We start from the raw sequence: 13,344 nt of genomic DNA, 5'->3' as shown, positions 1-13,344 counted from the left end.
TTCTCTCTCTCCCTCTCTCAACCCTAAAGCCTCAATCTTTCAGATCTCTCTCTCCCCTTAGTCTCGATATTATCTTCGTCTCAGTACATCCATGGAGATATTGGTAAGGTAGGGTCTCTTTGTCGCCTCTGACAGCAAGCATCTCGCGGATTTTAGGGTTTTTGTGAGGGGTTTATTGAAGAAATGGCGACCATGAACCCGTTTGATTTGTTGGGTGACGATGATGCCGAGGACCCGTCGCAGCTGATCGCAGCTCAGCAGCAGAAACTGGCTGCGGCGCCCAAGAAGGCAGTCCCGGCTCAGCCGGCCAAGGCGGGGGTTCAGGGTCAAGAGACCAAGCCGGCCAAGCTGCCTTCCAAGCCTGCACCTCCTGCTCAGGCTGGTGAGCTTCTGATTGTCGCTTTATATATAGTTCTTTAGTGAATAAGTTGTGTTCTTGTTTGTTTGGTTTTTGTGAGGTTTCTTGGCATTTTGTTTATCAACTGGAAGTGGTTGCAATGGTGAAGTTATGATTGGAAATGGTTTGCCTTCTGTTTCTGTTGGTTTTGGGTAATCTTGGATTCTTTCCTTTTTCTTCATTGAGATTTACGTTTCCGGTTTCGTTTACGTCTTTGAATGTTCCATGAATTTTGAATGGTGGTTTTTTGTGGATTCTGTTAACTATGGATTGGATTGTTACTTGGTACATTCACACCTACTCAAATGTATGTAATTGTGTATGTTTGCGCGCTTTTGTATACGTGTGTTGATAAAATACACCCATGTATATTTCATTCAATGCATAATGTACTTTCATTTAGGGATGCATCTTTTTCTCAGAAAAATGCACAAAAGACAGGCACTCATAATGATACTTTTGTATGTATGTACACGCATAATTAACAGTGGGCTACTTTGACTTTTGATTTTCTTACTCAGAATGGTACTCGTTTTTGTTATGACTATGTTTAGGAGTATTTTATTGTGTTTGCATTTATAAAAACTTTTTGAATCAGGGAAATTTTTGTTTTAGTTTCTTTTGTTCTCTTTCCCTGAAGCTTGGAAGTTGTGGGAAATAATAATGTGGAAAGTTGTATTTCACATTGTTGCGATTTATTGATTTATGTAGAAATATAGAAGATGAAACCTTTTCTGTGCCTATTATGACAATTTAAATTGGTTGTATCATTTACTTTGTCATGGGAACCAAGTTTCAGACTTTCAGTGATACTTTTTTGTGAAATTGCTTTCTGTTACTGTTTGTTTTAAGTAGTTGTTTCTTCTTGAGCAGTGAGGGATGCAAAGAATGAAGCTGGTCGCGGGGGAGGTCGTGGAGGTGGACGTGGATATGGTTATACCCGTGGACGTGGTGGTGGTGGTAGTGGTGATGGGGGTTACAATCGCGAATCAGCCAACTATGAGAATACATTCAGCAACAGTGGAGCTCCTGCTGGTCAAGGTGCTCATGAAGATGGTGATGAGAGGGAAAGGCGTGGCTATGGCGGACCTCGTGGTCCTTACCGTGGTGGTCGCCGTGGTGGTTTCGGAAATGGGGAAGCTGGTGATGGGGAACGCCGCAGGGTATATGAACGCCGTAGTGGGACTGGACGCGGGTAAACGTTACTTTTAGCTTTCCATTCTATTACATTATATACTCATATAGTTCTGAGGCTTAATGTATTTTATTTTTTATTTTTTTTTGTTTGCAGAAGTGAAGTCAAACGCGAAGGTTCTGGTCGTGGCAACTGGGGAGCACAAGCTGATGAACTTTCTGAGTAAATGCACCTCTCTTGCTACCCAATTGCATTATCACTCTAAAATCCATTTTAATACCTAGTTTTATTTGGTTGAAATACATTTTAATCATGTTGACGACCTTGACGTCTAACATTTTTTTTGTACATAGGGTGACCGAAGAAGTTGCTAATGTAACTGAAAAGAATTTAGGTGATGAGAAGCCTGTGGAAGAGGGAGATGCAGCAGATGGCAACAAGGATACCCCTGCTAATGAACCTGGAGAAAAAGAACCTGAGGATAAGGTGAGCTTCTTCTTTTTTATTTTCATTTTTGTTGCAGCATCTCTCAATAGTTCTGCCCTTGTTTCCCTCCAGAATGTAAGCTATCTGAAATGTCTCACTGCGGGTTTATTTATTTTCCGTAGGGCGTCTAACATTAGTGCAAAGTAACAACTATTGGCTGTTGTAATCTTTTAATGTAAATGCTGCAAAAATTGGTGTTATATGAGAATTTCATAATAGGAACCCAAATAAGTGTTTTTTTCTGTCTTGCTAAAGAAAATCTCTGATTAGTTTAATTTGTTTCTATGTTGAACTGTGAAAATTCTCCTTGTTTCCTTTGTGTGGAACATTTACTTTGTTGAGTCAATTATTTTGTTGAACAATCTTTTGTCCCTGTAGTTAGCTGCAGATTTTTGTTAAATGCAGTCTTTTATGTGAAACCAGCTATGGTTGATGATTAGTTTGATGAACATAAAAATTTGGTATTAGATCTTTGTCTTGCCTTTTATTCGGTCAATAACTTAGTTTGCTACTCTAGCCTTTCAGCTTTGTGTTTATCTGCGGTTTGTGATTTTTTTTGGTTTTTGAATAGGAAATGACACTTGAAGAGTATGAGAAGTGCTCGAGGAGAAGAGGAAGGCCCTTCAGGCACTTAAGACTACTGAGGAAAGAAAGGTTGATGCTAAGGAATTTGAATCATTCCAACAGCTATCAAACAAGAAGGCCAATGATGAAATCTTCATTAAATTGGTGAGATCCTCTAGTCCTTTGTAGGAGTATCTAAGTCCCCGTTCGTCTTGTGGAACTTAGCATCACGTAGTCCATTCCACTTGACCTTTTCTTCTTCATAGGGCTCGGACAAGGATAAGAAGAAAGATGCTGAGAAGGAAGAAAAATCCAAAAAGGTACTACTGCCTTTTCCTTTCATGGGAGGCTCTCTCTATTTATTAATTTTATTCTCAATCCTGGTTACCTTCTATGCACTCTGGCTTCTAGGAAGACTATTTTTCTTCCCCACTTTTCTGTATCTGTATTTCTATTACACACTCATTGGGATTTTGTGGCCTTTGAATGTCTAAGGTGTACCAAATTCCTGCCCAGGTATGACGCTATTGGATTTTCCCCCTCGATGTCTGCACTGCTGGCTATTTTTATTTTATATTTTTTTTAACCCTTTTCAAATAGAACCCAGTCCTCCTCCTATTTCTGTGTAGTTATGGTGGGTGCGTGTTATGGTTTAGTTGCAGGATGTGTATCCTGACCTACTGATCAGTTGCTTTTGACGAGATCACTCTCACATCATGCAACACTTATCCCGTGTTGGAAAATGTTCTTTTTTGCATTTGTAGTTGAAGGGAACATGGGGCAACTCTATTCCTCTCCCATCCTTCACTGTCAGTTCACCAGAATAACTAACTAGTTAATGAATTATTCCCGGCAATTCCTTAGTCCGTTTAGTAATCATTGCACCAGATCTCTGGAACTGTGCCATAACATGATTGATCCCGTTGAACTATATGGGGTGGACAGACCACCATGATGTCTAACATTGATTTGATATGTTAGCTGGTATGGCTCAAAGAATTATTTTGGTGATGTAGTCTCCAAATTTCCTGATACATTTGTTCTGCATGAAATTGTTTTTCCATTGACATGCCCTAGGTGGTGTTCTCTCTGGTCATTATGAGAACATCCATGTTTGTTATATATGTGACACGTGTGCTACTCTTTCAATTGATTTACTTTGTTCATGCTCTCCTCCATGGATCACGCTGAAATGCGGTTATCTTATTCTTGTGGCCCTAGTCTGTCAGCATCAATGAGTTCTTAAAGCCTGCTGAAGGGGAGAGATCCTACAACCCAGGTGGTCGTGGCCGTGGCCGTGGTCGTGGTTCCAGAGGAGGAGGGTTTAGCAGCAATTACTCGCATAGCAGTGCAGCAGCCCCATCCATTGAAGATCCTGGGCAGTTCCCTACCTTGGGCGGCAAGTGAGTTTCATAAGAACCCTACCTGCATTCTCAGTGGCATTCGATTTTTGGGTTCTTTCCGTTCATCTGAAGCAGGAAATTAGCTAGAATAATTGGGTTTCCTGTATTAATTTTTTTTTAAAAGAAATTTTATGACTTAAAACTGTAAATTTCAATTTCATATGTCCCCAGTAGTTTTTTTTTTTTTTTTTTTCTTTTTTCTTTTTCTTTTTTAATTGTTGTGCAATGTGACTTGGTTTTACGACTTTGGGGCATGTGAACATCCTTGACCAGTTTTGCTTTCGAATAGATTGTGTTGACTTGTCGCCTCTAGAATTGGCTATTATTTTTCCTACTTGGTAACCCAGGAGTTGTGTTTTGCGTTATTCCGTTCTATTTTTGTAGTGGTGATGAGATATTTTAATCTGTATGGTCCGCAACAATGCTCGGGAGACGAGCACTGTCACGGACCATTACACTAAGCATGCATGCTAAGTTTGTTTGTTGTAGATGGCATGCACTTATCGGTATGATGTGTTAGTGGAAAGTGCTGCTGTCGGATGTTATATGCTTATAATGTACATGTGATGTAGATTAGGGTTTTGTATCGCTTGATTTAGGTTTTGGGTTTCAAAGAGCATAATAATATCTAAACTCGGTCGGGAGGATCAAATCTGCAAGCCCGGAAAATGTTGGCTTTCTACCACCAGTTTAGGGTCCGTCTGGAAATACATATTTGGGACACTAATGCTAAAAGCGCTTCCAGTGCTTCTATTAGAGCAACTCCAGCGTTGGAGCCCTCCGCCTTGGCAATACACTATTCAATCCATCTAATGAACAGTAATTGCCCTTAATGAACAGTAAGTAGCCCTGGCAATAGATTTTGCATCTCCACCGTTACACTTCTATAGCCCTGGCAATAGGCAATAAAATATTAGTATTTTTGTTATTTATAAAATTAATACAAAATAATTTTAAATGTAATATCGGATAAGATTTTTAATCGTTCTCGTTGCGCCACGTGTCATTATCCTAAGTATTATTAAATAATACAATTATTGGTGATGGATTTCTGATAAGATTGTGAAGGTAGATGATAATGAGAAGGTATTTATAAAAAAGTAAAAACAATTTTTTTTACAATTTTTTTTCAGATTTTTCAGATATTTTTTTTGAATTTTTTTGAATTTTTTACAATTTTTTTTTAATTTTTATTCAATTAATTAATATCTGCCGTTGGATATAAAAAAAATTTGAATTTTATTCAATTAATTAATCTCTGCCGTTGGATATAAAAAAAATTTGAATTCCAACGCTCCAGATTGTGCCACGTGTCACAACGGTAACTTTTCATATTTTTTAAACTATTTTTTCATTTATTTTTTAATTTATAAAGCATTTTAATATCCACCGTTGATCTCAGATCGAACGGTGGATATTAAATCTGACACTTTTTTTTTTTTACCGTTGAGATCTAACGGTCCACATTAAATGACCGTTAGGATCTAACGCATTGTGGGAAGCCACGTGGCTTCCCAACGGTAACTGACAAAAACCTTTTTTTTTTCTGATTATTGTGTCGGGACGCGCCCCCACGCGCGGGTGGGGTGCACGCGCCTGACACAAAAAAAATTAAATAATACGCTGACGCCACCCTGGCGTCAGAATGGCGTCATCCCCACCTCGGGCTCAAGGCCTGGCAATCCCTCACGGGCCTGGCCCTCGGGCCTCCCCCATCCACCGGGCTGCCTCACGCTGGAGGCCAACCACCGGCCCTCGGGCCTTTGTTTTGGAGACTGTCCCCCGAGCAATTTGCTACTGTGGGAATGCTCTTAGAAGCGTTTCAAATTTTTTATAGAAATGCAAGTGCTTTTTGAAAAAGTATTTGAATTGCTGTTTTGAAATACAGAAACACTTTTAACTTTTTAAAAAAGTATTGAATTACAAATGCGAAACCTATAGAGTATGGCTGGGTTTTATTCAGTGGAAGACAGGTAGAATCTTTATTTTGAAGAGATAACGTGATAACATCCCGATCGAAATCGAGGCATGCTGGCCCCTGCTGGTTGTCACGCGAGGGTGACGTAGCTATGTGCGCAATGCATAAGTGAGTATTATGTAAATGTGGGTGAACAAAAACCAAACTAGCTAACTTACACTAGACAAATATATAAGTGCGAGTGAGGGTATTTAAAGTGTAAATACACATATTCAAAGCATATGTAACCTAAGAGCAATCCAGTTGGCTAAGTATTAATTATACAGGTTATGAAATAAAGTTCCTACATTAATTGAAGTCTGTCATAACCGCCGTAGATTCCTCGCAAGCCACCAACACGAACGTCTTTAACTAGAACCTGGAGGGGCGCAAAACAGAAAACGTAAGTGGGCAAAAACAAAACTTTTTAAAACCATATTTCTTTCAAAAAATAATAACCCCTCACTGTAAAACCCGTACAATTTCTCAGAAAATAGTAATACATACATATGTAGAAATCATGCTCAAGAGTAGTGAAAACCAAGTATATGCCATGTCAAGTATCTCAGCAATGAAATAAGTAAGCCAGGTGAAATAAATCAATGTAAACTAATATGTCAGCCGGAGTCACCTAATGTGACCTGTACGGCTGAGCCTATAGCTTATCTACCATCTCCTGCACACAAGTCGAAACCACCTAATGTGGTTTGTACGATAGGCTAGGTGTAAATAGATACGCTCAAGTGAAGGTTGTGCGAAGTATTGCAAGTCACCTACGAGTCGGAACCACCTAATGTGGTCTGTACAACAAGCTGGCACCTGCCTTGGATCCAAGGTGAGCGTGTGGTGCGGGAGGTGAACGATCATGTGAAGGCTAGGCCCTGGCCTTGGGCGGAGCACTAACACCGGGGTGCAGGATAATGAGCACTAAATGCATCTAAACATAACCATACACATTGCAATTACTATCATCAATATGTACTCACCTGAAGCTTACCTGGGTGTTTGCAACGTCATGCAATAATATGCATATCTATACTAATGCATATACTAAAATGTAATGCAATTGACATGGCATTTAAAAACGCAAATCCATTTAAAACCATTTCTGGGAAAATGGAAAACATATATACGTATATATTGAAAACCAAAAGCCCACTCATTGGTATGTAGCAGGGTCGTAACCCCCGAGTCTCGCCTGGCTACGCTCATCCTCCAGAAACGTCTCACCTATATGCGAAACAACTAATTTAACGTTAATTTTAAGCACATAACCAAAACCGTGTAATAACTTCTCATACGTTGCTCAAATGGGGTGTTTGAATATACCATCATGGCCAACTCAACACCACGAGCATCTCCATATTTTTAGAAAAAATTCTAGTGTCTCACGCGCCGACCAAGGCATGGCCACCTGTGCCAGCCACGCACAGGCACGTGCTTGGCACGCTGACGAAATCCATAACGGCGTTAGGGAATATTCCGTTAAAATTACCTAACACCGCTAGTATATTCCGTCAAAGTTGAAGGAATATTCCCCTTCCTTCTCCGATGACTCGCCAGGAATCGTAGCTAGTCGCTGTCTGCAACGCCGGTTTCTGGAAAAATTTAAAACTTTATGTTCTCATTCATTTTTCAACCAAATTCCACAAATCTTATATGGATTTGAAGCTCTCAACAAGGAGAACATAACCTTACTTATTTGAAGTCCTAAAACCGACGAAAAGTAGTCGAAAAATCCTTTGAAATGTCGGCAAGGTCTGCAACTCTACGAACTAGCCTATTTTGATGTCCAAGTCACTTCAAAACTAGCCTAGGGTCCCAATAGAGTTAGTTAGGAACCTTTTTGGACCTTAAAACCTTAAAAAAATCTTGACAATCACGTCAGAGTAACTTTTACCCCACTGAAGCTCGCGAGTTCTCAGGTTCCCGGCATCCTTTCTTCAAACCAATGGTACCACCAGTCTTGTGGAGTCAAGAGAAGAGTGATGATGGTCTTAGAAAGGTCAATATGTGAGGTTTGGAGGGTTGTCTGCACAATTGGTCTAAGGTTATACAACGAGAAAGAGGGTTCGACAAAGAAGGAGAGGGGAAGGGTTTGGCACGTGTGTATGTCACGGAATAGGTCAGAAATAAAAGGGTCTCAAACCCTAGTTGGGCTAAAATGTTTAGGGCTCAAACAATTGAGTCCAACTAAAAAGAAACCAACCCAAATTTCACTTATTCCTTTGTAACATTTTCGCTACGAACCCGATTCGGCCCTAACTCACGTTAACGCTCTCATGGCTTCAAGTACAATTTGGTCACATTAGTGGGAAAAATAATTTAAAACTATATACGTACATCCACATCACCAAGCCAACGAGGGCATAATCGTCATTTCCACACATTCGGGGAGAAAATATATATATTTATTCGGGATGGGTCATCACAAAACGGAATAGTTTCGTCCCTCCAGGAAAATGAGTATCATATGGATGCAACAACAAAGTCTTATCTCAATAAGTGGGGTCGGGTGTAAGAATCTTAAAACGTCAATGCGCTTAATTTTGCGCCAAGTCTTCCGTTAGCTTCCACTCATCCATGTCTTATCTCAAAGCCTCTTTCCAAGTTTTTTTAAAGGTTTTCCTCTACTCTTTTTGCCATAATATATGTCTCATAATCATATTTTCAAATTGGACTATTTGTAGGTCATTGTTTCACATATCCAAACTACCTTAATTGATTTTTTTTCTCATCTTATCTTCAATTGCGGCCACTGCTACTTTACCTAAGATATTCTCATTCTTAATCATGTCCTTTCACGTTTATCCACACATCCAACGAAGCATTCTCATCTCTACTATACTTATTTTTTGCACGTGTTGATGCTTGACAGCTTCAACATTCCGTGCAGTAAAGCATCGGTAGCTTTATTGTTGTCCTATAAAATTTTTCCTTGAATTTTAGTGGCATACGACGTCGCACAACAAACTCGATGTGCTTTTCCACCTTATCCTTCCAACTTGTATATGATTGAGATCTTCATCCAATTATGCGTTCTTTTGCAAGATAGATCCAAGATACGAAAGCATTCACTCTTTGGTACTCCCTAATCTCCAATCCTTACCCCTATCTCATTTGAACCCCCATTCCCACTGAACTTGCACTACGTGTATTCTATCTTTGACCTACATAAACGAAGACCTTTAGATTCCAACACTTCCCGCCAAAGGTTAAGCTTCACATTTACTCTCTCTTGCTTCTCTATCAACACTATACGTACCATTTACAAAAATCATACACCAAAGGATATCATCTTGAATATGTGCCGTTAACTTATCTATTACCAATGCAAAATGGTAAGGACTTAAAACTGAAACTTAGTGTAACCCTATGATTATGAGAAAATTTTAGTTGTCTTTCATGAGTTCTTACTCATATCCTTACTCTATCATACATATCTTTTATTACTTGGATATATGCTACTCGTGCTCCTTTTCCAAATCTATGGATACCTCACAAATATTATTGGATGGATTACACTTTAATCCATTATCAATTCTTTTGATTTGCTTAAAAGCATAAATCATTAGCCAATTAGTATTACAGTCTAATGATATTCTTTTTACTTATAAGTGAGAGATCTTACATTTGATTCTCACTAAAAGCAAATTTGAATCATATTATTTGCCAACCCATTATGAAACTTAGCCTACTTTCCAAACTCCTTAGTGTAAATAATATCGTTTGTCAAAGTAAAAAAACATAAACCATATGTTTAAAAAAAAAAAAAAAAAACCGAATGTAGTGCTCATCTACCCTACTATAAAAAAGGAACATCCCATGGGGAAAAGTTTGAGTTCCTGCTGAATAATTTTCTCATGTAATGGCATCAAACATGGACTAAAGTCTAAAATATTTAATTATTATTGATTCTTTCCCAAACACTTTGATACCAAAAAATTAAAGTTTAAAGCACTAGTAGACTCACCATTTTTTTTTTGTTGGCCTCATCGGATAAACGGTCCTTGTGATCATAAGGTATTCAGAAGATAATTATGATTTAAACTCATATGGTGAAGTCTATTAGGATATATTCTCAAAATTAAACTTTCCGTCGTTCCTTTCTTAATAGCCTGCACATGAGCCTCATGTGTGAGGCTGAGATGTTCATCACACCCCTTCCGTTCATCATTCATAACTAGAACTCTCATTCATAATCGCTCGCCATTCTGAAGTAGAAATTACGATTGGACACCATACCGGCCAAATCATTCAAAGTTGCAGATTGCAGATTTGCCTAACTAAATTAATCAGAGTAGTTTGGTTTGGTTCGGTTTCAAAGACTGTATATTAAACTGAATTAAACGAATCGGTGATTAGTTTAGTTTGTTCGGTGGACCTATTCGAAAATGGCTTAAGCCAAACCAAACCCTTTACGTTAATTTTATTATTTGTTGACCCTAGATATAATTTGATTATCACCATTTATAATTATATTCCATCACACACAATAATGCCAATATTTTACATATTATTATATTTCGTAGTTTGTCATTTTGATCGCATGCTGCCAATCATTCATAGTTGAGATGTCGCATTTTTAGGTTATAAAAAAAATGAGGCTCATTTTATAATTTGGGTGGAATGGTAAAGTCATATGACGGTGTTTTAAGTACACTAAAAATTGCTTTGAAGAAAAGTAAGAAGATAAAATGGTCCAAAACTTCGAATCTGGATCCTCTTTATGAGGATTCCGAGAATCTATGAATCTTATCCGTTCATCGTACATCGTGAGATCAGAAATCATTTTAAATATTCTTATTTAAAATTAAATACAAACAGTATCTGACAAAAATTGATTGTATGATGTACGATGAATGGACACGTTGGATCCCCAAGATCCCCACCAAAAGAATCTGGAGAGGATCCTGTTGGCAAAACTTCAATCGGTTACACGTAGTGGGATCTAGTGATTATATTGGCACCCTCACACACAACTTTCCAGCAATAATCTTGTTTTAAAATGTTAGTAGTAGGAGTGGGCACGGTTTGGTTTGATGCGGTTTTGAGTGAAACCAAAACTGAAACCGAAATTTTTTACTGTTTGGTTCAGTTTAGTTTTTAAGAAAGAAATGTACATTTTAAAATATAAACCTATCTGCTCATAAGACGGTCTCATTTTCTACACAATACATTAATTAATGAACACATGTTAAGAATGAGTACATTGAATGAGGATGTTTTGATAATCTATTTCTGTCTAAAATTAGGACAATATATGCACAAACAAACCTTCAGCAACTATATATGCAGCAAGCAAACATGCAACAAATGATGAATGATAATATTCTAGTGTGGTTGAGTAGATACTAAATGTATGGAACTCTAACAAACAACCAATTAAAACATCACATCTCATATAATGTTTATTAGTATTTACAGTGCGGTTCGGTTTCGATGTGGTTTTCAAAAGCCAAAATCAAAATCAAACCGTTCCTTATAATGTGGTTCGGTTTCAAAACCGCAAAACCAAACGGTTCAGTGCGGTCCGATTTAATTCGTGTTTCAGTTTCAGTTTTTGGTTCCAAGTGCCCACCTCTAGTTAGTAGCTTCCAAACAAAAGCGCGCACAGTTTCAGCATATAGCTCTGCCGAAATTGATTTGAATTTTCGGCAAGAATCTGTCAAAGTAGTGCATCAGCAGGTGCTTGCCGAAATTGCTTTCAAACGTCAATAGATACCAAACGACTTATCTCCATGTTTTCAATCGTTTTTGAAATATTTAATTTGTTTGAATAAGAGAATAGCATATGGCTTCTTATATGTAATCGTAGAGAAAATTGTAGTAAGGGTCTCTCAACTTTAATTTAAATGGAGCAATGGTCTATCAATTAAAAATCCATGATCATTGGTCCCTTAACTCATCAAAACCTATAGCTATGGTCTTTTTCGTTAACTCCGTTAAACTTCCATCAAAATGAGTCAGGTGCCACGCATGTGAGGTTAGAATCAAGGGGAAAATATGGGAAATTAAATGAAAAAAAATGTAGAAATGGTCCTTCAACTTTAACCCAATTGGAGAAATGGTGTTCAACTTTAACCCAACTGTAGTAATGGTTTTTCCAACACGATGAAAGTTCTAACGGAGTTGATGAAAATGATTATAACTGCACGTTTTGAGAAGTTAAGAGACCATTCGTCATTGATTTTTAGTTGCAGAACCATTGCTTCAATTGACTTCAAGTTGAAGGATCATTGCTACAATTTCCTCTGTAATCGTAATGTGAGTGAGACTCTCTACAAAGGTCGAACGAGAGACTCTCGCTCACATTGGCCATATCGTTTGACTTTACCTCTGATCTTGTGTGGTGCCTATTCTATGCTAGTTTTTGGTTTAGGTGTGGCGATAACGATCGAAATGGCATCGCTTTTTGCTTCAAAATTATGTCATATATGAGAGGAAGAAGTTTGAACATGTCTGGCTCATAAATAAAATAAGGAATGCTTTAACAACTCCACCGGTTTCTTGGTGTTACACAGTCAACATCATTTTCCCAAGGCTAACAAATATATTTTCCAATATTGAAGGTGTGGGTTCAAAGGGTACCTAATCTCTACATTTTGATGTTCCTTATCTCATGTTAGGTGGCAATGATAGAGAAAAAATAAATACATAGATATAAATGATGAAATCATGCATAATATATACATACACGTATAGAATGTAGAGGTATTTACGGATTTTTTTCCCCAAACTTGTAAGGAACTGCCAATTTCTCTAGAACTTTAATTTTAGCCAATTACCCCTCTAAATTTTTATAATTGGTCAATTCGCCCCCCCCCCCCCAACTTTAATTTTAACCGATTAACTCCTAAACTTTCGTAATTGGGCAATTTCCCCCTTCAATTTTAATTTTAGCTAATTATTCATGAACGTTTATAATTGGCCAACAAATTTGTTGAGATGAGTAATTAGTTTTCTTATTTGAATTTCGATCTTGAATTGAAATAGGTGAACCAAGATGATTATGTGAATCAAATTACAAGTCACAAGGAAGGCTAATGAAATGACATCATAACTCCATGTTGCCAGAAAAGCAAGACCATAGAGAAGATTCATAGTTGTCCACATTAGGGACAAAATTCAAACAAAAAGTGCACGGATTGAACTAGCGGAAGAGAAGAAGAAGAAAACAACATGGTGTCCACATTAAGAATAAAATTACCTTTTTGCCCTCAAACAATTGCAATGTGTCGTGCATGTGACCAAGATGAATGGAAAATTGGATAAAAAAAACTCCAAAATCTAATGCCAAGGGGAAATTGGCCAATTAAAAAAAGTTTAGGGGTAATTGGATAAAATTAAAGTTCAAGAGGAAAATTAGTTAATTATAAAACTTCAGGGGATAACTGACTAA

The 13,344-nt window shown here is 37.8% G+C and overlaps 1 protein-coding gene across 1 annotated transcript; it reads left to right on the top strand.

Annotated features, from left to right (window-relative positions):
* LOC103962253 (RGG repeats nuclear RNA binding protein A) lies at positions 1-4,297 on the top strand. The gene is given in 8 exon segments (XM_009374936.3): positions 1-382; positions 1,271-1,592; positions 1,689-1,754; positions 1,886-2,018; positions 2,590-2,614; positions 2,617-2,747; positions 2,849-2,902; positions 3,804-4,297. Coding segments are annotated over 8 exon segments (1,116 nt in total). The 5' UTR covers positions 1-183; the 3' UTR covers positions 3,990-4,297.
* The last annotated feature ends 9,047 nt before the right edge of the window (positions 4,298-13,344 follow it).

The sequence above is a fragment of a genome, unplaced genomic scaffold (assembly GCF_019419815.1).
Source record: "Pyrus x bretschneideri cultivar Hongxiangsu unplaced genomic scaffold, Pyrus_bretschneideri_v1 Contig43, whole genome shotgun sequence".
Taxonomy (NCBI): Eukaryota; Viridiplantae; Streptophyta; class Magnoliopsida; order Rosales; family Rosaceae; genus Pyrus; species Pyrus x bretschneideri.
The sequence above is the reverse complement of the archived record's forward strand: the minus strand, read 5'-3'. Positions and strand labels throughout refer to the sequence as shown.